At 40.6% G+C, this 25,799-nt stretch overlaps 1 protein-coding gene across 2 annotated transcripts; it reads right to left on the bottom strand.

The window, feature by feature from the left end:
• Positions 1–3,978: 3,978 nt before the first annotated feature.
• Positions 3,979–12,584, bottom strand: st8sia6 (ST8 alpha-N-acetyl-neuraminide alpha-2,8-sialyltransferase 6). Of its 2 annotated transcripts, none has more exons than XM_084463376.1 (7): positions 12,361–12,584; positions 11,175–11,246; positions 10,765–10,842; positions 9,142–9,286; positions 5,789–5,901; positions 5,537–5,629; positions 3,979–5,434 (listed from the first exon to the last, which is right to left on the bottom strand). In XM_084463376.1, the coding sequence occupies exons 1-7, from the start codon at positions 12,474–12,476 to the stop codon at positions 4,957–4,959; spliced, it is 1,095 nt and encodes a 364-aa protein (XP_084319502.1). In that variant the 5' UTR covers positions 12,477–12,584; the 3' UTR covers positions 3,979–4,956. The 2 variants fall into 2 exon arrangements, with proteins under 2 accessions (XP_084319502.1, XP_084319503.1); XM_084463377.1 differs by having other exon boundaries at positions 12,379–12,584.
• Positions 12,585–25,799: the final 13,215 nt, after the last annotated feature.

The raw sequence follows: 25,799 nt of genomic DNA, 5'->3' as shown, positions 1-25,799 counted from the left end.
GCCAACGGAAGTTCAAATCCAACCATAATGAACCTGACTATTTCTTGAGTGGGTCCTGCAAGGAGAGAGATTGGGCAGAGGGCGTTGTGTCGTGTTACCTGCTTGTGTCGTGCAGGCTATCCGCCAGAAATACCCAGCTCCAGACGGCCAGTACTGCAGGCACCAAGAAGCGGAGGACGCTCAGGAGGATCTATAGTTTCATTGTTTGTATGTAGTCATTCAACAGTTGTATTGTTTGTATATAGTTATTTAATTAAATGGTTCAAATTTACGTTGTAGTTCTTCCTTAGTAGTGTTGCTCCAAGTGTATTCGAGTTATTGAACGACCAACATTTCAAAACTGGAACTACTTAGCCCAGATGACAAAGATAACAGAATGGTGGTCATACCTATAATTTCTATAAATTATTAAGTATTTCAAGTATACATTGCATTATAAATTTGTTGCAAATCAGTTACCTCCTTCCAAGTTTATGATGCTAAACTTTGTTGAAGGCAGACAGGAGAGCAGGAGACATTTTGTTTTTAATTCACAAAGAAAGAATTGTGAAAGAATTGTGTCATGAACATCAAAACATGCAAACAACATCCACACTATAAAAAAAGAGATATTGACCCTGTGATTGGGTATGTATGGTAAGGTGCTCGATGGCAGTGCAAACAGGTAAGGCAGTGCAAGGATAAGGTCAAAAGACCATATAAGACATAAAGACATAAGACATGGTAATATTACAAAATATTGGTGAGGAATGGGTTATTGTAGAGTTGACGTCTCAGAAGCGGCTCTTGAATGATGACGTTGCAGCTTCCTTTGGCGGCTTTGGGACAGGGGCAATGTTAGGAGGCAAAGGAGGTTGTGGTTGGGTGAGTGAGAAGGTTGGGTCCTTGAATGTCATGTTTGGGTTGCGTCTGTTTTCTATGACCTCAATTAGCATCTGGATGAACTTGGTGGTGTGTGGCTTATAGACTTTCTTGACTATCCATTGCTTGGACTTTTTGCAGAAGACCTGCTTGATGCGTGGTTCTCCTATAAATGACAAGGATTGTAATGTTTACACAGATATCTGAATGAAGATTTGACTAGTAGATGTCTCTCCACAGGAATATAATGAACTTTTCAGCAAAGTATACATTTTGAGTTAGCTGTGAACATGCTCATTTTGGTTATTTTAGTATTTAGAGTACATGAAAATACACCTGTAGCCGTGGTGGCTTGTTCTCGTGCCACAATGTTCTCATTATGCTCCATGATGGCCAGGTAGGCCCTCTCCCTCATTCCCTCGTAGGAGAAGGTCTGGCGTTTGGGGAGGTACTTCAGGAGAGCACTGTAAAAGATCTCCAGTGGCCCTGTGTGAAAAGGAGAATATATAGTACTAATTAAAACATGTTCATTACTGGAATCTTTACTGGTGTTGACAACATTGGTGCTGCTAACTGGGGTTCATCCTCTTCTGATGATAACAACAACGCTGCAGCAGACGTCATCGTTTGAGTCTGAAATGTCATACGTTCAATAACTTTAAAACATTTGAATAACGTCAGACTAACACAGTAAAACATGGTGGATTTACATCGCTAATAGCAAACTTATATAGAACGTGTAGAACCTAGCTAAGTGTCTAACGTTACATTGCTAACTTTGCTTCCTCATTGCTGACAAGTGGAGTTAGCGAGGCAGACACATTAGAACAACAAGCAACCAAAACATACAAGATATTTACTTTGTAAACAGCCAAATCATATGAGATGTGCTGCTTTACAGCAGACGTGTGTTCTCAGTAGCAGCCGCTAGCTGCTAATAGAGTCGAATCAGAAAGAGCCTTACCTCCAGGCAAATGCGTTTAGCACTGCTAGCACTGCTAGTTCCAGACGTTCCTGGCTGTTCATCGTCATCATCTGGCAAGGTAAATATCGACGGAATTGCGGTTTTCACAAGCGCGGGTCTCTTCACTCCTAAGGGGTTGGGTTCGAAGTCTTCTGGCTTGAAATGTAGACTGCATACCGTCTGATTTTTTAGTGCTTCAATGGCTGTGTCCTCTCCAAACTTCGGGTAATTGATAGCCCGTAGCCACTTTTTGCACAACTCCAACTCTTTGGGTAATCTATGAAAACTTACTCTGTGTATTTTCCTTGTCCTGGCTGAACATCCCGGTACTATGCAAGTGCACACCATTTCGAAACACAAACAAGGACTCAGAGTAATTCACTAATGAGTTTGCAAACTAACTCTTCACTAGAAATTGTGTGAAATGATTTCCAGGCGGTCTCGTGGTAGCGTAGAGTGGAGCTCAACTCTAGATCCTTGGTTGATAGATTGATAGGCGGAGTTCAACCATTGAGTTCAACAGTGGGAGTGGCCTGCGGAGCTGAGCATTGCAATGCACTATGGGGATTGTTGTCTGCAATCCACAATCCCTAAAAAGTCATTTTCTGCCTTATCTCGGTCAAAAAAGCACCAAATTTAAAATTTATGCCACTATTCGACTACATATATGATCCACTTTCAATACATATTCATGTCTCCACTGGTGGAATGCTCCTTTAAGGACTCCACACATTATGCAATTACTTCTCCACAAACCAATAAAACGAAGGGTTTTACAAGCATTAAGTTTAACAAGCATGTAACAAATTAAATGCTGATCGATTTTAAAGATCTTATTATGCGTGGTTTGCATTTATAACTGAATTTATATCCAAGCGGACAGAACGGCAACTTACCACAGCGTAAGATTGATGCTTCTGAGCGATTTAGATATTGCCCAGCATTAATTTAAACACAAACTTCCGCTGTGGACTTTAAAAATAAAATATAAAAAATTGGTTAGAGTCCCAAGTTTGACAGGAATTTAACAAATAAAACAAAGTCATTATTTACATTGTTTAGATTTAGATTTGATAGATTTTTTTTTTTTTAGATTTTGTTACGATTTAGATAGGCCTACAATTTGGAGAGTTTCATCTTGACCCATGTGCCTTTGACTATCCCATGTTTGATGATGATTGGGTTAAGTTAACCCTGCCTTTTGGCGTTAAATTTGGACGATTTTTAGCCTCTGGCGGCCATGTTGTTTTGTCAATCAACTTCATTTCACTTGAGCAGTTGAAACTTTGGTCACCAACAGCCACTAAGTCGGTCCCGCTCAAATCAAACATTCAGTCTATGAACTGTGGTGATTTTAGTGACAGGCCACGCCCATTTCGATGCCACGCCCTATTTGAAAATTTGTTGACTTTATCTTGTTCAGAATTTGATTCTGAACAACTTTTTTTCTATTGGAGTCAAGATCATAGGAGTCAATTTTGATGTTGATATGAGCAATTAAGTCTTTTCGCATTTTAAACCACACCCCTTTTAGAAGTAAATAGCTCCTGGGGGCTTTAATCTTTATTGTACAGACTAATACTACTTTAAGTCAGATTGAAGACATTGGTCCATAGATAATATGTGCTAAAGGATTTTTTTGTAAGTCAAAAAACCTGGGATCCTTAGGGAATTTAATGTTTTTAACAAAATTCAAGATGGCCGTAAATCTGTTTGCCGGAAGTCATAGGTTCTTGAGGCATATTTGTTCACCATGAGGATATGCATGTGTCAACAAAGTTTCATGACTGTAAGTCAAAGAGGTTACGAGATATGCTTGTTCAAAGTTTGCATTTTTGGACAGTTGGTATAGCGCCACCTTTGGGCCAATCAGTGTAATATTTGCTGTCTGTTAATGTTGAGTCAGCCTCTATAGCTGCAGTAAGTTTCATAAAAGAAGGCTCTGTAAGTCAAAGTGGCGGAATAATAATAAAAACACTATCGATTACAATAGGTTGCCTCACACTTGTGCTTGGCACCTAATAAATAATATTCTTCTGGATGACAATTTGCGCAATGAAACAAAATAGGCCTACTCATTAGGTCTTTATTTATCACAAATGTCTTAGAAAATCGAGTTCATAAACATGACACAATGGCAAAATTGGCTCTAAAAGACTTCAATGACAAAATATTAAACATCACTTGATATTCTTATTGACCTCAGTAAGAATATGCCTTCAGTAAGTATCACTATTAAAATCAGTTTGAGACTCACAAAAAAAACAACCAGTTTGATTGCACATACGTCAGCAGAATGTGCATGGACATTTATATGCTATTTTAAAGGATATCTCTTTGTACAACCATAATATTCCATGTCATAGATACAAAATAGATTCCCCAGGAATATCTCACTGATAAAAACTATAAATATATATATTTAAGACACAGAACTATCGGCTTAGATATTTTAGTTTCACACATTTCGCTTTGTTTCTTGTTACCAAGGCATCAGTGGATATCATTTATGGGGAATATTGATCATGGCAAACATTTTAAAGTGGATACATTGTGGAAATTGATGATCAGTCTATGTTGGTCTTGACTGGTATACCAAAATGTGTCCTTTCATACAGGAAATCAAACTATGTTTAACATAAACAACAAATTAAATATGTGTTTTGAACACATGTATTAAATTTAATATTTTTCTACTCATGTGATTGACAAAATCAATATTCATTGATATAATCAAAAACAGTTTAGTTAATTCAGTTAAAAGAATAATACATTGTGTACATAAGGCACTAAAATGGATTCCTATTTACCAAATCTAAACAATCTCCAACCAAGAAGTCAAATTTATAAAACATAATAAATAGTTAGTTTAAAAACATTACTTTGCATAATTTAAAAGAAAAAAAAAATCTCTTTTTGTATAATTCCATCAGTGCAAACAGTGCATGCTCAGTGCATTGCATTCCAAGTTTATCATATTATATATTTGTGGTGGCTTGGCATCGATACAGAATAAATAAATAAAATTAAACATCATGCCTCAATGCACATTTTGCAATCTTTGAGAATAATAGATTCAAGATATCAGCTAAATACCAGACATGATCCAGTGAATTCAGTTGCAGGGCTGCCTACCGGCTGGACGGCCGACACTCCCCCAGGTGTATTTTGAGTACACCCTGCTCATGTAACCTCAACAAATGGTCAAACTCGGCAGGCATTGCATGAACCTTCTTCTTACTCTTTATGTTGTCATAGTAGTGGTTGTTGAGGGGCTGGTGTAATAGCGGGTGTTGGTCAAAGGGCCAGAACCCATATAGGTGTACATTGGTGCAAAGTTCCAGCGCCAGGCTGGCCACCATGAAGCCAGAGCTGAGGCGCATGCTCAGGAGGCCCTTGGAGCGCCAGAAGCTGTGCAGGTTCCGAACGTACTCTGGGTTGAGGAACACCGGCCTGATTGGGCTTTCAAAGTCCTCAATGGTATAGAGCGCACGCAGGGACACTGCAGTGTTGCGGGAGTATGAGAACGCCGGCAGGAGCAACAGAGAGTCATTGAAGGGACGCATGCTCTCCATGAAGGGACGTCTGTGCTCCTGTAGACCCCTAAATCTGAGGTCAAGCAGAGGGTGGGTTGTTAGAGAAATAAATTAAATATATAAGCCCTTACTGTGTCAAAGTCATATTGGTAGTACGCAATGCAGTAGCCATTACTTATCAAACAAGATGCTTGGATTTGCCGTCACAAGGCCAGTCTTGTTGCCTACATCCCTGAGGTGGCTGTTCTCCACGGGAGGTAGGTTACACCTGCATCGGGGGGAAAGTCCACACTCTTATCACTCACAGTTCAAATTTGTATTTGATTGAAGCTCAAAATGCATCATGAACATTGTCCATTCTTAGGGATTCAGTACAATAACCACTTGGTAATCACAATGTGGAAGGAGTTAGTCTCGGAGTTCCTACCTGATGACGAACTGGGCTGAATCTATCCTCTCTCCACAGGTGCTATTGGACAAAATCCCTCCATTGCCAACAACAGAGCAGGTATCCCAGGTTTTGTTTGAGAATGGATTCCTCTACTCACAAACAGACATTACATTTTAACAACAGAGTTTAAATATAAGTCATGGATTTAATGCAAAGACTCCATTTTGGCATTATATCACATAATTTAAAAAAGTGTTTGTTCCTGTTCAAAGCTATTTTGATGAAGTAACTCAATTAAAGTTAGCATTTTTAACCAACAGGGTTTTTAGGACAATTTAAAGAGACATAACAGAGAAATGTGTCTTTGGAACCAAGAGATCTCGAAAACAATAATATTCAACAATAAGGATTCTTGCTGTGAAATTGAAATATTGAGAAACAAGGGTAGAAAATATGTGGATATAGCTCAGCGGCACAGAAAGTGACATCCTAGAAATGATACTCAAGGGTTCAGATTCTGAAAGAATTACTAGCTGTTTTGGCTAGTAGTAGCTCAGTAGTACAGCATTTGACAGCAGCTCAAAAGGTCCCACTCCACCTTGAAATTCTACCCAATGAAATTTGTTTTCTTTGTGGCAAGAACAGGCTATGTGTTTTTTTCACATAAAAACAGGAATACAGGTGTAGAGTTAAGTGGTTGAAGTGTAACAGGGGCGTATCTCAGTTGCAGAGCATTTACTGCAGATCAACTGGTATATTGGTGCCCCATAGATACCATGTCCTGGAAATTAACCCCACAATTGAATTTTAATCGATTCAATTTATCCAACTTAAAGGCCAACCAATAACAAAGTTTTCTTTATGTTAAGAGCACTCTATGGGGTTTTGAAAAAAAGACGTTCAGGCATATAGTAAAGTCACTGATTTGCAAAGGGTTTGTAGCTCAGTGGCAGAGCATTTGACTGCAGAATAAGAGTTCCCCAGTTGAACACTGGGTGCCCCCTAAAAACGATGTCCTTGAAAGGATCCTCTAGGATTGAATTATCGATCCAACTTGTAAGTCTATGAAATGGACGATATGAATCCACGGTCACCCAACTAGCCGAAAGGCTAGTGAATGCTCCTAGCAACAAGCCAACCAGCTGGTGAGCAACGGAAAATGTTATAACTCTCTGTTTCCAAAGAAATTCCAACAAGCATAGAACAACAGTCTTAGAGAGAGCTCACTGCTGCATGTTCTTGCCTTGGCCCTGGAAACAATGCCGAAACTTGGTGTGGACACTATCTGACTGATTGTTCTACTGGACAAACCAGAAAACAAACACAGGGTCTCCCGTTACCGAAGTTCCTCCGGCTCAGGCCTCATGCAGGGGCCACTCAAGGGTGAGGGAATATACAGCCCCTAGGGCTGCAACTGCTGTACCCTTGAGACATTGCTTCAGGAATCAGGAAGCCCTTGATTCTGAAGCCCTCCACTTCCAAGAGAGGGTGTTGGATCCTGGGCCCTGGAGCAACCAGGCCCGTCTATATTAATGGAACTGGAGACCATTAATATAGATGAATGGACTTTAATCAAAGACCTCAATTCATATAATTAATGTGTAATTTATAACTTCATGTAACTACAATGTTTAATATGTAACCCTGTTTTTATGTAATTCTTGCTAAATTACTGTATATGTATATTGTGTTACTGATCACTGTGGACAGCGGGGGCGGGAAGATAAATGCTAACAGGGAACAGGACTAAGGCCTGTAGTTTAGAGCATTGTGATTGGCCAAGGGCATGTTAGGGTTGGTCAGACAATGGGAGAATATATTGCCACGTTTAGGAGAGTTTGAGAGTTCTTTGCAAACCAACTCAGGTGATGTTGTTACTCTGTGCAGTGACAATAAAGCCTTGATCATTCAACCCTAGTCCTTCTCGGCCTCTCCTATTTTGTTAGAGTATTACATTGTGGGTTTTATCCACAACAGTAGCCGGGTAATAAGCGGGATAATGTACAGAACGCCGGTTATTATCGAAAACAATCCCCTTCAGGGCAAACTGCCCTGAAGGGGCTTATTTTCCCGATAATGACCGGCGTTCTGTACATTATCTTTCATTACAATCAAATACATAAAAATACCAAATAGTGATAAGACTTCCATTATGTCATCGGCGCCAGTCCAGAATATGTCAGGTGTGCGTGAGAGGCATACGAACATACGCTTACCACTTTTGCAAATACCATATACAGTATACAGTACATTCGGATAGCATGATAGGAATAGATCTATTCCGATTAGAAATCTAATCGGATCAGAAGTGTACATGTAAACGCGGCTAGTGTCAATCATCTCAGCCCCATTCATTGTGACCCGCCCCCAATCAGAACTTGTAGTTGTGCATTTTTCTTCTGGTGATTTGATGATGCGTCAAATCACCGGAAATGTATCGGTAAAGAGATTTACTTTGCAATAATTTGGGGGTTGGTCTGTCTAGCAGATATAATGGATGTGTGTTAGTTGCATGGGGGATCTCTTGATGGACAGAAGGGACCACAATAACAATAGGGGGCGATAGACATACACACTTTAAAGCTGTCCGAGTGGGGACAAGGACAAAGGCTTGGGGGCAAAGCAGGCTGTACAAAGTAAATATAGGCCGGTAGACCTTCTCAGGAACATAAGGGTAACCGGGTGGATAAAACCCGAGCTGTTAAAGTGTAATTCTGGCAAAAATTGTTTTCGGCATGAAAACAAAATAAAATAAGCCCTCCAGATACTCCAGACACACACCTCTGCAGTAGCATGACCAGGGTCCCTACACATAAAATGAAGCATCAACAACTAAGTTAGAGTACCGGGAGTTTATTAAAAAAAGAAGTATTACAAGTTACAAGTCTGTGCCTTACCGGTAGGGTTATCAACGGTAGTCAACTTGTGTGGACTTCCTGTAAACATGGACATACCGGTAAGGCACAGACTTGTAAAACAGTCTTTTAAAATAAACTCCCGGTACGGTACTAAGTTGTTGATGCTTTGTTTTATGTGTAGGGACCCTAGTCATGCTACTGCAGAGGTTTGGTGCTATTTTTAGCAATATTAGTGGTTAAAAAATGACAATTTGGAAGTGTTGGCTATGCCCCTAGCCAATAACATGGAAGCCATTTGGGCTGTTAGTGTTACTCCGGGCACGTGTCTGGAGGGCTTATTTTATGTGTTTCCATGCTTAAAAAGACCCTGGGTTCAATTTTTGGCGGAATTACACTTTAAGGAGGCCTTACTGGTGGGATCCATGACTTGGCTATAAAAGTGTTCACTTAAAGTATTCAGGTTTATAGAGACTTCGATATTCTTGACAAGTCAATCAGTATAAATAAACAACAAACACCATAAGTTCTTACCTTTGCAAAGGTGTGGAAAAAGGCTGAAGTCACTGTCAATGGTTTTCTTCTCTCACCATCGTACACAATCTGGGCTCCCACCAGGGTATTATCTTGTGAAACGACGGCCTTGGTAAAACCATGGCATGTGCTTCTCAGCAGACCTCTGAGGAGCAGAAAAAGAACAAACATAATTGAGCTGCGCCGTATACAGTAGAGCATGGCACATCCATTCAAATAAGGGTGTCAACTGTTGCCCAGCTGGACAGATAGAATTGTACATATTTGTTCTTCACATTTCCTTCAATTAAATCAATTGATGACAAATGTCCATTTTTGATTTAGCTTTCAGACCCTGACAATAGAAAGCAATGGAACCAACTACATACATGTATATCCTAATTTTCTCTTCAAGTATTTTACGTGCGCAGAGGGCTGCTCTGTCTGGGTGGTTCTCTCAGTATCGGCCACAGAACTCAATTACTGTTTTAAATTGAGCGGTGGAAAAGGTCCAGTGTCTGGACCTGGACCACACTGTCTACAGTGGTTCCTCTTTTTTTTTTTCTTTTTTTTTGAATTTATAGAACACAGAAACCTGGAAAGGTTGATTGTGATTGTACTTTTCATTACACAAACATAAACATAAAAAGCTTTCTTGCTGCTTTATCCACATCTGAATATAATGTGCCATCACTTTCTCGATAAGTGATTCACTATGAACAAAACACAGCCAATATCTAAATAAACTCCAAAAAAAACTAAGAGTTCAGCCAGGCATGAACACATTAAATTATAACTTTTTTCCATGCTGTATCCTGCCGAGTTGTGACAATACAAAATGTGGCACACAAATGTTAATACGATTTAAACAATAAGCCATGCATAGTTAAGTCCATTTCATTATACATGCATATTTCACTATTCCTGTTATACACCACATAACCGGTAGAGGCACTGCAGCTTAGGCTGGGTGTCAAGTGGTTGTGAGCAGAGCTACAGTCAGGGGATTGCAATGGAGGGAAATTCAAACAAGAGGAAATGACAAAGGGAGGCAGGTTTTTTTTTCTGGTCTAATTTCATTAAAGTTAAGTTTGTTGTTGCGTGATATTTCCTTTTGTATTATAGCTCACTTGAGAGTTTTTGCGTAGGTCTATTTTGTTCAAAATGTAGAATTTTTGGAAAGGCTTTATTTTTTCATTCTTATTTGGACTCTGGATTTTGTGAAGGGCATTGACTGATCTTTACTTTGTTTCCCCCTCTTTAAGGACATGCACATTTATCTTTATTTTGGAAAAGTTTTTGACTGAAATACATATGTCGTACTTCACTGTCTTAAACAAAATGGACAAAATGAAGCCAGGATGCATAGGAGTAGGTCTGTCACGGGCCTAGGCCTATCTGATCGAACTGTGACACATCCAATCGACTGTAAACCATGTTGAGATGGTCAAATAAATGCAAATATTTCTTACGCTGGTTTTTTTTTTATTTTACATAATGAACAACAAAGATAACAAACTGTTTGAATTTGTTTGAAAAATGCAAATATTTCTTGCCATTTCTCTGCCGTGAAACTAATTCTGTCCAAAGATGAGACACTGATACACAAACATAAACACACAAAACCACAATTGTTTATAGTACCTGAACTTTGTAGAGTTTTCTTTCTGCTTCTTCCATGTCTGAGAATATCGTGCCATCACTTTCTCGATAAGTGATCCCCTATGAACAAAACACAGCAAATATCTAAATAAACTACAATAAAAACATTTATAAAATACTTCAGCCAAAGGAGACGTAGGTATGAACACATTCAATATAAGAACTGCTTTCCATGCTGTATCCTTCCAAGAGTCACTGAAACCAAAATGATATAATAATGACTCATATTTGGCACGTTTGACAAATGTATAATTGTATCCAATCCAATGTGACTAACGGTGAATTGATTGGTGATTGGTTTGGGTATACATCTTGCCTTTCAATCACAGGTGTTTGAACGCTTTACACTTTTCTGGCCCTGAATGAGGACGTTATTGGATGTGGGCTCTCACCTGCATCCATCACATGGTGGAGTGGAGAGCGGGATTCTCGGTCTACGTAAAGGACCCACATGTTTCACTTCGCTATGGAGTGAAAAAGTCATCATGAGGAAAAGATTTGATTTGCAGAGCTTGATATACTAGGTTGGAACACACACACACACACACACACACACACACACACACACACACACACACACACACACACACGTGCGTGTGCAGTGGCGGATTTAGCAAATTGGGGGCCCAAGGCAGAGATATATATGGGGCCCACCTCATCCGATCTTTAAAAGAGAACAGAGAAAAAAAAAGTACAGACTGAATGGTGGATAGGCAGGTATGCCAGCCCTGTTTATTCTTTTTTTTTTAAGATCAAATCAATATCAGTATAACAGCAAGACAAACAGTTAGGGTAAACCCCCACAAACAGTCATATAGGCCTACTTAGTAAAACATCACAAACAGCCATATACTTAGCAAATATTGCCAAGAGGAATAATTGTCTTTGTATATGTGAGGTTGCTATTGGCATTGCACGATTGTTTCAACTTTCTCATTTCAAACAAACCTATAAATAAATAAATAAATAAATAAATAAATAAATAAATAAATAAATAAATAAATAAATAAATAAAGAGAGAGAGAGAGAGAGAGAGAGAGAGAGAGAGAGAGAGAGAGAGAGAGAGAGAGAGAGAGAGAGAGAGAGAGAGAGAGAGAGAGAGAGAGAGAGAGATTGTTCTCCACATCACAAGCTTCTGACGTCTTCTCACAGGTCTTCACCTAGCGCCACTTCACAGCCAGCTGCTGCTGCTGTAGCGGCATGTTCAACGCTTTGAACATTGTTGTTCCTGTTCCCCAACAATAGCCGTAAAAAAGTGTGTCATCTTTGGCAGCGTTGCCAAATACTTTAACGGCGTCTTTTTTTTTTAAATTTGAGCCGCTTGTGTAACTTTATTTCCTAACCCTTTTCCAAAACCTGTATTTCATTTTTTCGCGTTTAGACTCGTCTTGCTTCGTCTCTGTTTGTGTAGCCTACTTAAAAAAAATCAATAAAATTTAGGTTGGTTGGGGGCCCCAAGCGGCCGCCTACCTATGCCTCTATAGTAAGACCGCCACTGTGTGTGTGTGTGTGTGTGTGTGTGTGTGTGTGTGTGTGTGTGTGTGTGTGTGTGTGTGTGTGTGTGTGTGTGTGTGTCACCTGTTTCTGAAAACGTACGAGACGAGGGTAGTAAACACGGTTCCAAAGATGAGAAGGGTGATCATCAAGGAGAACAGAGCCCTCAGGGAGAACGGCATCAGCATCTTCAACAGCATTCCTCCCCCCTGCTGGGACTCGATGACCCCAAATACTTCCTCCCTCTGCCTCCGCTCAGCGCTATTAAAATACCGTTGCGATATCTAGAACCCTTGCCCTCGTTATTATCTTTAAAGTTCTCTTTATGACTTCTCCTCCACTACCTCTTGCACTCAACACCACCTCCTCCGCCTCTCGTGCCCCACGCTTGTCCTCCACCTCGGCGTAAGTTTGTACTCTCTCTCTTGAACACGTTTCCTTCTCAAGTATTCTTGGCTGTGTGTATGTTGCACCTCTCTGGTTTTCGTTGTCCGTCGCTCTCTTCCTGTCGCTTCTTGTCGCTTCTCGTCTTCGTTCCCCTCTGTTATTTGGCAGAGAGGAACAGAGAGTATAACTCTCCTGTGCCCTTCAACAGGCTGTCCTCTCTCTCTTGAACCGTGGGTCCTGTTTGAGCGCCGGGAGGATCAGGAGTCGCGATTGTAGTTTCCCTTAAATGCTTTCTGTAATCCACATGATCTGCTTTTGGTTCTCCCAGCTCCTTTGCCTGCATTCACCTCTGCCCCTGCTCGTTCATTCTCAGCACGGCGCACACTGCTTCACGTCACCACAACTCTCAACAACTTTCAAGAGCAGCCTCAAAGCTAAAGCTGTTGCTCCTTCTGCTCCCTGCCTTCACTGCCTGCCTTCACTTATCCTCCGCCCACACCCGAAGCCCCTTCCCTCTGCTCTATTAAAAGGGGGCAGTAACATGAGTGCTGCACTGCCCCAAACTGTGTGTGTGTGTGTGTGTGTGTGTGTGTGTGTGTGTGTGTGTGTGTGTGTGTGTGTAGCCTACCTCCCATTGCTCTTTTAATGAACGCTGTCCCACTACCTCACACACACAATTCGTTTTATTTTATTTTTTTTAAATTTTTAAATAACGTTTTAAGATCGGCATGGCTAGTAGTATGAACTCATAACTGCTGCCTGAGAGCTTTTATTTGACTTCCTTTGACGTCAAATTATAATCAAACCACCATCAAACATGATAAAAGGAAACTGAGAAAAAAGTTGCAGAGAGAGAGAGAGAGAGAGAGAGAGAGAGAGAGAGAGAGAGAGAGAGAGAGAGAGAGAGAGAGAGAGAGAGAGAGAGAGAGAGAGAGAGAGAGAGAGCCAAAGAGATAGAGTCAGTAATTGAGAGAGACAAACAGAGAATGAGCGTGAGAGACAGACAGTGGGAGAAGGAGAGAGAGAGAGACAGTCAGAGGATGAGAAAGTCTGTCGTTGTCCATGAGTCAGTGATCTTATTGAAATGAATCAGGGACGCATCCGGCCAATATTTCCTACAGTCGTCCTTTAATTTTTTTTTTTCTCTGGAAGTACAACACCCCAAAATATAAGTGATAAATTGTAAAAAAAATAATTAAAGGACGACTGTAGGAAATATTGGCATGATGTCAAACCCATCCAATTCCCCCAGACAGCAGTCTCTAATAGAGAACAGGGCGGTATTTGTTTTTCTAGGAGAAGGTGCATTTTGTATTAACTCGGTGGTGGTTGAAGTTGGCCAGCCCTTAGACCTCTATTACATAATATCCCATAGAATGATCTCTTTTTGCCCATTTTCAAAGTTTGCCATGGCCTTTGGTCACTTCCAGTTTGGTATCATGAAGCTGGCTGTGGCCATATTAGTAAAAGGAGTACTGAAGTTGGAAAATTGAAATCATTGCCTCGAAACACATTACATTTCAGTGATTTTGGGGTGTGATTTTAAAGAAGCATAAATATGCCTATTTATAGGACATGGTCATATTGTCACGCTAACAACCAGAACCCAGCTTGTTTTAACAACCTTCCTCTTTTAGTGGATCCCATGTCTTACGGGGAAGTGAAGGGAAGGGGAAGAGATTACAGTGTCACCACACTGAAAAGGATAACTACATTCCTTAATCAGAAGCCATTGATGAACAGGGAGGTCTGAGTCCTGCTGAAGGCACGCGACATCGCCTTCAGATCTGGGGAGATCTGGAGGCCCTAAGCATACCTGGTCATAAATGGGTCAGGGAGGCCCCCCCCCCCAACACACACACACACACACACACACACACACACACACACACACACACACACACACACACACACACACACACACACACAAAATGTGTCATAGAGTATCAAAATAACAGCCTCAACAGCAGCACCATCAGTAATATATAAAGTAATATCTAAATTATATATATATATATATATATATATATATATATATATAACTTTCTTAACAGCTGCATTACAATATAACAACAACAACAACATATCTACGGTCAATCTACTGTTACCCTACTGAACTCCATTTTACAACCAACCTATTTTAATGGTAATAAGGATTTAAATTTACCACCAGGATATTCGACCCGATCATCTATTTTTATGCACCAATTTTCCTTTTCATTAATACTGCACCTTAATTGCACTTCTGGTTAGATCGCCAACTACATGTCCTTGTCTCTGTATTTGTCTTGACATGACAATAAATAAAGTTTAATCAAATCTAATTTAATCCTAATAAATGTGTGGGACTGGCTCAGGGGAAAAGAGCCTCCTTTGTCCCATGACTATTATCATTAACGAGACACAGCTACAGTACAGCATGGTGTTGCAAACGGTAAGGAAAAATATATTTTGCATTGCATGTTCTTGCATGAATCATCTTCATTGTCTTTGTCTCACCATGCACAAGGTCCTCGGAGATACGTACATGATCATATTTTATGTGTCCTGGAGCCAGGATATAGCAGAGAATAATTCTTCCTTGAACCGGTGGTCAGAAAACAGATAAAGAGCTTAAGCAGGTAAACAGCCAGTGCTGGGAGAATGTGCACATGCATAACTTGTATGAATCATAAGATACGAACAGGAATGTGAAAAAAAAAAGTAGCCATGGCTGAATGGAGACCACTTTACAACCTCTTAGGGGACATATTGACAGAGCCAGAGAAAAAGAGGTCTGACACCTTGAAACCACAGCAGCTTACCCATTCATAAAAATGAACACAAACAGCCTTTCTCTAAAAAACAACAACATTTCCTCTGGTTACTAGCTTATGCTTGGAAGAACAAACTGAGATACCAAAAAAGGAATCCATGCTATCTCTGTGTTCAAATGAATCTGAGCCAAATGCCGATAGTAAATCCTTTTTTCTCTTTAATCGATCTAGTAAGAATAATTGTACTTAAATTAACCAAAATAATTGAATTCAATCAGCTTTTCATGTTGTTCAATTATTATAATCAGCAAAGGAAAACTACAGAATCTAGCACATTTCTGGGACAGCAATAGTTGAGAGCTCTCCAGCCCGATTAAATTGTCCTATTTGTGTAGGTGTAGGGGCTACGTGTGGTTTCAAACATGTTTGGATAGTTGTGTGTGTTTGGGGTGGGTGATGCTATGTGTGTGCCTTGGCTGACCCACGCCGGCTGCACGTGATAGGGGGCCCACAGCAAGCAGCTCAGCCCTGGGGTGCTAGGCCATCAGTGAGATGGGGGGGAGGGGGGGGTTATTCCTCAAGTGACCCATGTGACATCATCACAAGAGCTAAGTAGCCTTTGGACATACATGGTGCAGACAGATGGAGAACAAAATAAGTAATTGTTGCCCCCAAACCACTGTTAAACTTTGTTTGCTTCTCCATCTTCATTCAAGTCTTTGGACTCTCGGGAGGCTGCTGCTAATTCACCCACATTTTAAAACATTTGTAGTGTAGAAATCTTTTATGATTTGAAGAAGCTAATTCATTTGAGTTGCAAATTATAGAGAGAAATTCACATTTCAATTGAATTATTCAATGTATTAAGCCATTGTGAAACCCCTGGGTTGCACAATTTTCTATAGATCATTTTAGATTACCTTCATTTGTTTTTGTCCCTTATTTTTCTACCAAAAAAAAAAGCTGGTTGTGGGCCCTGTGAAGCCTGTTGAGACTTTATTTGTGAATAAACTTTGGATTTTGAGTCAGCAGTTTTGTTGTCCCCTTGCCTTAACTCCCTATTTGCTGTGGGTTTAGCTGGAAGATTGCTCCAACAAAATATTTTTGTCTGTACAATGACAATAAAGATTACTTACTTAAAGGGGTAATTCGGAATTTTGGACATCGGACCTCATTTCCAAGTGAGCCAGTGTGTTATTTATCATTGGAGACCATTTTCAACATGTTTCATTTAGTCCTTCTAGAAATCGCTGGTGCTAGGCTAGCGCAAGTCGAGGGGAACCGCTAGCCTGCCAATAAAAACAGTTTTACCCACTCCACAGTACACCCGAGGCAAACCAACTATAACACCAGACTATCTATGTAAATGTCTGTGTTGATAGAATAATGTTAGAAATAAAACTACCCTTGCAGCGCATTGCATTTCGTTTATAATTCCTGTAGTTGAAAGCAGGCTACGGCAGCGGACTGATATTACCTGGAGTGCGCTTCTCTCTTTTCCTTCTGCTGTAGTGAATTGGTTGCTACACCGGAGCAAAGTCAAATACCGCCGCTGCTGAGAAAGTAGTCCCCCAAAATGTAATGCGATCATTGCAATACAAGGATAGTTTTATTTCTAATATTATTCTATCAACAGTTATGGCGTTAAAGTTGTGGCGTTATAATTGGTTTGCCTCGGGTGTACTTTGGAGTGGGTAAAACTGTTTTTATTGGCAGGCTAGCAGTTCCCTTGACTTGCGCTAGCCTAGCACCAGTTAGTGTATGTGTGTGTATGTTAGTGTTTCATATAGTAGATGGCGTTGTCATCGACATGGTACGTCCCTTTGCTGTCTGCGGTCACCACGTAATAACCTTGTTTTTAACGTGAATTCAGTCTCGGATCCTCTGGTAGGAGAAAGATGTTTTCAGTAGACATCTGTCAGTTTACTTTGCGTCCATGTCATTTCTCTGACGCTCCATTGTTCCGACCTCTCCTTTGTATGCGGATGCCCCTGGCGCCCCTGAGTCCAAGTGACCCATGTGACATCATGACATGCTTCGGCCAATGAATCGATTTTCTCACCGCCATGTATAGTCTGACAATTGCAGTTGTCCAATTGAGGAGCATAGTCGAACTATGGCTTTAATTAATTAAGCAGATTAAGCTGTGCATGTAAGCATACTTACTGTAGCAGCTTTTAGGCTTACCAATGTGGTAGGATCAAACTGTAAATGGTTCTTAAATAGATTTATACATCAGGAGGAATTTTATACATCTCCGGTCAGCACAACAGGCAAAGTGACACAAGTCACATACTCACATACACACACTACTAGTCCCCCCTACATGCATGGTACACCATCCAGGCACCTAACTGCTTCAATCTGTATACCCTGCAGAACATAAACAATATCCTTACAGTGGACTATGGACCTTTGAGGCGTAGGACAGAAGAAGAGAATGTTTTTATTCCATTTAATGAGTTACAACAGTAACTATGTGAAAATAAAATCTGAACAGTAAGGTTTCATTATATAGACTTGAGAAATTTCTGTTTTCCTCAAAGTACATTTTTGCAAATGTACAAGAACTTTACAGAAGCAGGTCGGCTTAGCTCAGAAAGGTTGCTAGTTCGATCCTTGCCTTCTCCTTATTGTCGGGGTGTCCCTGAGCAAGACACCTAACCCTTACTGCTCCCGACGAGCCGGCTGTCACCTTGCATGGTTGAAACTGCCGTAAATGTGTGTAAATGTGTGTTGGAACATAGGTAATACTTGCATGATTGACTCTGCTGTATATATGTGCATGAATGGTTGCAAGTCGCTTTGGATAAAAGCGTCTGCTAAATACCCTAAACGTAGAAGCACCCTTGTATAGACACAGCAAAGACAGTTTTCAACTGGATTGGTAATAGACCCTAGTATATTAATATCATAGTCCATATACAGGCATTACAGGTATCTCTCCTATCGCAGCTTTGTCAGCTGGTGTTGGGGCTATTTTGGACTGAATGTCAGGGTTGTCATCTCATCGTGAGAGTTTCCTGATCCAGCTGAAAGTATGTTGGGTTCATGTTTAGGAAAGTTAACTGGAATATGCAGCTGATTAACCAAATCATTGCAACACAATAAAGTGAGCTAGAAAGTTAGCCGAGGGCTACAGCTGACTAACCAAAACATAACAACATAATAACTTGGGAAAGTTAGCCGAGACCCACAGCTCACTTAGCCTGGCTTTCCCATACGAATTGCAAAATGCAATAAGTCTGAAAGCTCTACATTCATTTTCGGTTTCCATGGGGTGTCCCCAACGGCGTCTGGACGCATTTGGTTAGGCCTACAACAAATTATAGCAACTCAATGGGTGTCGCAGCACTGTGCAACGAAAAATAAACCTTTCTCCTCAACAAAAGCTTTAAGGGCATTTAGAACCTGATAATGTAATAAATTTTGTTAATATAATAACCCCAATAATGTAATAATCTTTGTACCAATTATGTAATAAAGTGTTACATTAACGCGAGGTTATTACATTATCAAGTTAGCCTTAATTTTACAGAACCTGATAATGTAATAATTCCCCAATATTGTAATAATTTTACAGCAGACCACCTATTACTTGGGTCCTATTAAGTGGTGATACTGTGTAGGCAACTCTAGGTCAAGAGCTCTAGTGCCACCAACAGGTCAAATTGGACATGCATGAATGTTATTAACTTTTTGTTCATCCGTTTTTCACAAACGATGTATCACTGGAACCCTTGGGCCAAGCCGAGTTCAACGCATCCTATGATGTCTTTTTCTGCCATATTGGATTTTCCGCCATCTTTGATATGATCAAAAACCTTTAAAAGGCCTCTTGTAGTGACTTGTTCTTAAATTAAACAACAAAACGAACCTAAGCCACTGAGGGGCTGCTGACTGGAACTTAGTAATTGACGCGTCCGTCGTCTTCCGGGTCCAATGAATCCAACACGTTTTTGCTTTGCAATCATCAACATTTATTCAGCCTTGCGCTCTTGACATGATACGCGCCCTTAACGTACTGTGCATACGAATAACAAAAGGCTCACATATTTGCCACAACACAAACCAAAGTCGACAAAAGACGACGACGGTGACGGTTGAAAAACTGTGTGCTCTTCCCGTCAACAGCACACCTGCTGAGTGATTACCTGTGCCTGTATTTCACACTTCCTGCACACACAGTACAGAGCGCCACCTACTGTGGACTGCAGGCAATAAACAAAAAATAAACAAAACACAAATAACCCCAAAATGGCTCTAACACCTCTCTTGTCACACATTTTGTCTAATCTTCTCGAAACTTGGCCCAGATGATCTTCAGACCATAACACACAAATGCGTTCAACATCTTCTTGAATTCAAAAGCTCTTGGCCGTGACAGGCAATTCAATTAGACGGTGAGGTTGCCAAACAGGAAGTAAGCCCATTTCTCAGCAACCCTTTAACATATCTTAACCAAACTTGGTACATAGACTCATGACATCATCCTGGGGACACTCAAAACATCTGGTGACCTTTGAACTCTAGGGGGACACATATTCTGTCCAATCTTCATGAAACTTGACATATGATCTTCAGACCAAGCTGAACAAATGTGTTAAAGGATAACTGAGAAATGTTCTTACTTCCTGCTTTGCCGTTGTATTTGCCGCTGTTTGACACATTTGTTCAGCTTGGTCTGAAGATCATATATGCCAAGTTTCATGAAGATTGGACAGAATATGTTGCCTGTGAACAGTGTTGTGTGTAACACGTTACAAAGTAACGTAACTACTTTTTTAGGGTAAAAGAAGTGTAACGCGTTACTACTGAAAATATGCTAATGAAACGTAGTTCCTTTTTCAGTTGGACACAACGTTACTTTTCCCAGGGACAGATTTGACAGCAACACTGCCTCAGCTGCGTGCTTGCACAATAGTCGCAGGCGCTCATTCCACACTGACACCCCCTACCCACTGTACACGTCCGTCGACGGATCTCATTGACTTTACATGGGACGCTCCCGAAATGCATTGTGGGTCCGTCCGTCAAATCGGCTCCGTCTCTTGCGTCCAAAAGTTGAGAAAAGTTTAACTTTTCAGGCAGCGACGGATCCGTCACCCAATCAGATCGTGTTATACGCACGTTATACGCAGATCGTATTTTACCCCATGCGTCGGACACGCCCACTCTCTTCCGTCGACGGACGTGTACAGTGGGCAAGAGGCGTGAGGCTGGTACTAGCAATAGCATGCAGAGAGCAGTCAGTCATCATGGCAAGCGCGGCGGAGCAACCAACAGTAACTTTTGAGGGATGGAGGCAGTGGCGGTTTTAGGCACGGGCGAAGTGGGCAGCCGCCCGGACGGCATTATTTTTTGTCACATTGGGGGAGGCACGAGCACACGAGCAAAAAAAAACAGTCTGCACTGCGAAGCGGTTTTCTATTATCTGTCATATCACTGTGTGGGGAATTGGCATATTGGCGCCCCCTCCGGCTGCCGGCACCCCTGCTTGCTGAGGAGGTGCCGTGCACAGAAGCTGTGTGAAAAGGGGAAAGGGGAGGGGGTGCGGGGGACAGTTCACCTCTGCGTCTCCCAAATGGAATGGACAAGGGGGGGAACGGGGGATCCACAGCACGGATTGAAATCCTTATTGAAGCCTGCAGGGTTATGTGATAAACATACGGAGGAACGCGATCGCTGAGCTGCTCTGCCCCAACATTGCATGAGACGTTAAACTCAGCTAGAATCGCCGCCCACAACCATCATCCAAAATGTGATGATCAACAGACCAAAACCGCCACTGGATGGAGGTATTCACATTATTTCGAACTGATTGAAAATAAGCAACATAAAAGTAACGAGTAACTGTAACTGTCCTTCCCGTGCTGCTCGCCACAGTAACTTCCCCAACACTGCCTGTGAAAATGTACTATTGATTTTGACATCTTTCAAAATGGCAGCCAAATTCTGATGTGAAAAATAGTTTTGGAGCTATATGGGGAGGTCTGACAATATCACCACCAACACCAAATGTTTTGGTTGTCCCCAGGATGATGTCATGATTATATATAACGAGTTTGGTTAAGGGTAAGCTATATGTTAAAGGGTTGCTGAGAAATGGGCTTACTTCCTGTTTGGCGACTTAGCCATCAAGTTTGATTGGTTGTCACGGCCCAACGTTTTTGAATTTCAAGAAGCTATTGAACTCATTTGTGTGTCATGGTCTGAAAATCATCTGGGTGGGATTAGAAAAAAATGTGAGACAAGAGAGGCCTTTTAAAGGTTTTTGATCAAATCCAACATGGTGGAAAATCCAATATTTTGGAAAATGACATCATAGGATGTGCTGAACTCAGCTTGGCCCAAGGGTTCCAAAGAAAACTTGTTTGTGAAAAACGGATAAACGGGTCAAAAGTGAATAACATAAATGCATGTCCAACTTTGACCTTTTAGCGTTTTACCTCTTGACCTAGAGTTGCCTACACAGTATCACCACTTGGACCCAAGTAAATTATTACAATATTGGGGAATTATTACATTATCAGCTTCTGCGAAATTAAGTCTTACCTGATAATGTATTAACCTCCCGTTAATGTACATTATTGGTACAGAGATTATTACATTATTGGGAAATGCACTTTATTACATTATCTGGAAGTTATTATATTATCAGGTTTTATTACATTTTCAATGGACTCTAATAGATTTTTATTACATTATTGGGGTTATTACATTATCGGGAATTTATTACATTATCAGGTTTTACAAGGCAGTTGCTTGTTCTTCTTGTCATGAAAACATACCATCCAGTTTGTTTAATACTGTCTCGATAGTGGAATCAACAGACTGTTCTACATCAGCAGCAGTCATCTTTGTTGTTGTTGAAAATACCTCTACGGCGCTCCTCTGCACCATCATCGTATTTATCCCATGTTATATAAGATAAACGGTTGTGATTGGTCGGTCTACCTTGTACCGGGCAGAAATCTTTTTGTATGGGAGGGGAGCCAATGGGGAGCAAATGTAACATGAGCTCACAAGATTTGTCTGGTTCCTAGGATACAGCTGACTAACCAAAACATTACAACACAATAACACAAGTTATTAAGTTAGCCATGGCCAGGGCCGACGGACTGCGGGTGTAAGTGGGACAGGCTTGGGGGGGCCAAGGCAGAGGGGGGCCCATAGGAAATTTGAAAAAAAATAATAATAAAGGTTTTTGGATTGTTGCTCAAATAGTTTAATAACATAACTAAATGTCATGCGGCAATATGTCACAGGCAGCCACAGTTAAATAAATTGAAGTCTGGCTCGCAGAAGAGAAAGGTGAAGAAAGACAGGGAAGGAAGACAAAATTGAGGAAGTCAGGGTCTGACTAACTTATTTTCTAAGAAAGGTGAGCACAAACGTTTAAACACACAAGATGAAACCCCATTCTTAACTCTGTTATCATTGCTAAAACGAACAGAGACAACCCAAAGCAAGAGCAGACAATCGGCTACACTTTCAAATGATGAGGCCTTGGTTATTAAGGTAAAGGATAAATAAAGTGTACGGTAGGCTAATATTGCAACAGCAGGCTACTGATTTAAAGCAACCTAATATAAAATTAATACTACTACTTATTAGGCTACATGATAAATAATAACCTATGGTATATAGGCTAGCCGCTGACGTCATTGCAGGACTTCTTGTATATAGGGCCCAGAATTTGGTGCTATGCCCCTGGCCATGGCCTACAGCTGACTAACCAATACATGACAGCACAATAACATTAGGTGTTTGCACTGGGTTAAGAGCTTTCGCACAGGGTGTAACATACAGCAGAATCCTGCTTTGCACTGTTCCCGGTTCTAGAAGCAGTCCTGAATAAAATTAAGAAAACACAATGCAAGACTTGGGCTGTACTGTGGAGCTCCTCCCTCGTTCTTGGGCTGTACTGTGGTATAAATTAATTGTAATCACGCATTCTTCACGTTGTCTTCTTTGGGAGGTCCATGCAAAGGGAATTTGCTTTTGCACAGAGTACAGCATCATCTCAACATGGCAATACAGCTAACAAGACTCCATCGGCTACCGCTGTTAACAGCTTTGATGAGGGTGTGGATAAGCAGCCGGTAGACGGGACTGCTGCTTCTGAGGGTAACGCTATGGTGCTCACTGCAGAGCCAAATGTTTGGAGCGTGACCTAGTCCAGCATGGCAACGCTGCATTGATGAGTTGCTGATGACATTTTTGAAGGCATGGATTATAAACATCAGGACAACGTGGTTCTTCAAGGTCAACAGGAGGTAATTTCCAGACAGACACCAAAGAGACCAAACTGCTTCGGCATACATTGCATGAAAGCTGCTCCATCACCTTCAGACAACAAATCCTCCTCTATATACCAGGCAATTCTTTGTCAGACCCCTGAAGTGAGTTAGCAGATAACTGTGGTCTAGCATCACACTACAGAATTCCTTGAATGGAGTGAAGGCAGGGTCAGAGTCATAAATCTAATAGAGAGTAAATTTCATCATTAACCAAATCATCAATACCAATATATACCAAATACTAATATACTTCCAACATGAAGTCATTTAAAAGTAAAAAAGTAGGACTTTTAATGGTCTATTAGTCATTTTAATGTAAAAACTTTTACATTAATTTTTTACTTTGATTTTAACTTTGAAACTTTGAAATGCTCAAAAAGTAGACAGTAAAACCACTTGATCTGAGTAAGTATGCAGTCTGAGCTTTTCTGATCTCAAATATATCATTCAATAGCAGAACGTATGGAGCAATAGGGTTTTACAGCAATTTTCAGAAATAGTCCTTTTAATTTATAGTGTGGGACTTTAACTTTGAAATTCTCGAAAATTATACAGTGAAAACGGTTGATTTTGAGTAAGTGTATAGTCAGCACTTTCTTGATTTCAAATATATCTTCCATTGTCAGAACTTATGGAGCAATGTGTTATCACAGCAAGTTTCAGACATATGCCTTTTAATGTGCAGTGTGGAACTTTGAAAGACCCTAAAATGGTACCGTAAAAATGCTTGTCTTTGGGTAAGCAATATACTCAGAGCTTTCCTGATCTCAAATATATCTGCCATTGTCAGAACTTATGGAGCTATATGTTTTTACAGCAAGTTCCAGATATAACGATACAATAAAAATGCTTGATTTTGGATTAGTGTGTAGGCACTACAGTCGTATATACCCTGTATTAACACCTTATTTTGAAAACCGGACATATTAAAATGTGAAAAGACGCTAACTCTCCAGCCTGTGCTTGGCAGTTTCAATGCATTTGCCATAAAGGACTCCAAATTTAGGGACGGCTGGCTTGACGGAGTCATGAGTGTCGGATTGTTGACTGCAGTAAAAAAAAACCTGCCAACTTTATTATACTTTTTTAGCAGGCCTACCCATAGACATTATAAAGAGTAGACGCCGCATTGGCTGCTGGGCGCAAGAAATGCGGCCACCATCTTGGACCGGTCATACTCCGAGTTGCGTAGCAGCAGAAGACACAAGATGCCAGAGCACTGTGCAGAATATTCCTGCTCAAATCGGCGGACCATCGCAAACAGGGCTCGGGGGATTACTTTTCAGGAGGAGACACAGTTTGGCATCAACAACCATCATTCTGACTTGCCATTGGTTGTGTCTGTGTTTCATAAACACATTGCCAAACTCGCCTCTCTTGAACTGCAGAAAGGGAGCACGAGAAAGAAGCTCTGCAAAACAGTCCTCTTTCAGGGGTTTTAGCTCATACAAAAACGTCCATGTGTTTATATATAGATATCTAATGTATTCATATATTATTTATGTATGCTATGTATATATTTATATATAGCCTAATCATATATGGTTTCTTCAACTTATTAAAATAGCTGACTTTACTACCCCTATTTGTTTCTGCTTCTCATTCTCATGCATACATTCAATTCAAACGGGACCACAAAATAATTATTTTCTCACATTCACTTGCATTTTTCTCACAACGATTTTTCAACCTAGAGGTCCACTGGGGTTTAGCGGAAGGGGTGGGACTTACCAGCTCTATAGTGTGTGATTTGCAAAATACCTATCGTAGCCTACATCACATATCATAGGGTGACAAGACGTCCCCGTTTTTGGTTGCTTGTCTCTGGCTAAATACAGAAAAAAACTACCTGTCCCCGTTTTGTTTTTGAAGACACAACATTATGTTTTTCGGATTGCTAGTCAAACTGAAAAAAAAAAAATCTGTTTTTTCCCCCTTTTCTGGGATTACATTCCCAGTTTTGATCTCGGATGTCTGGTCACTTTATATCATACATCAGAATATTCTATTACTGTTAAGCCCACTATGAATATTAAAACACGCCGAACAATGTGTCCTGTATCATAGCTATATGTAT

Source organism: Micromesistius poutassou (genome assembly GCF_964030765.1).
Source record: "Micromesistius poutassou genome assembly, chromosome: 1".
NCBI classification, from domain to species: Eukaryota; Metazoa; Chordata; class Actinopteri; order Gadiformes; family Gadidae; genus Micromesistius; species Micromesistius poutassou.
Note: the sequence above shows the minus strand (reverse complement) of the source record. Positions and strands in the feature narration are given on the sequence as shown.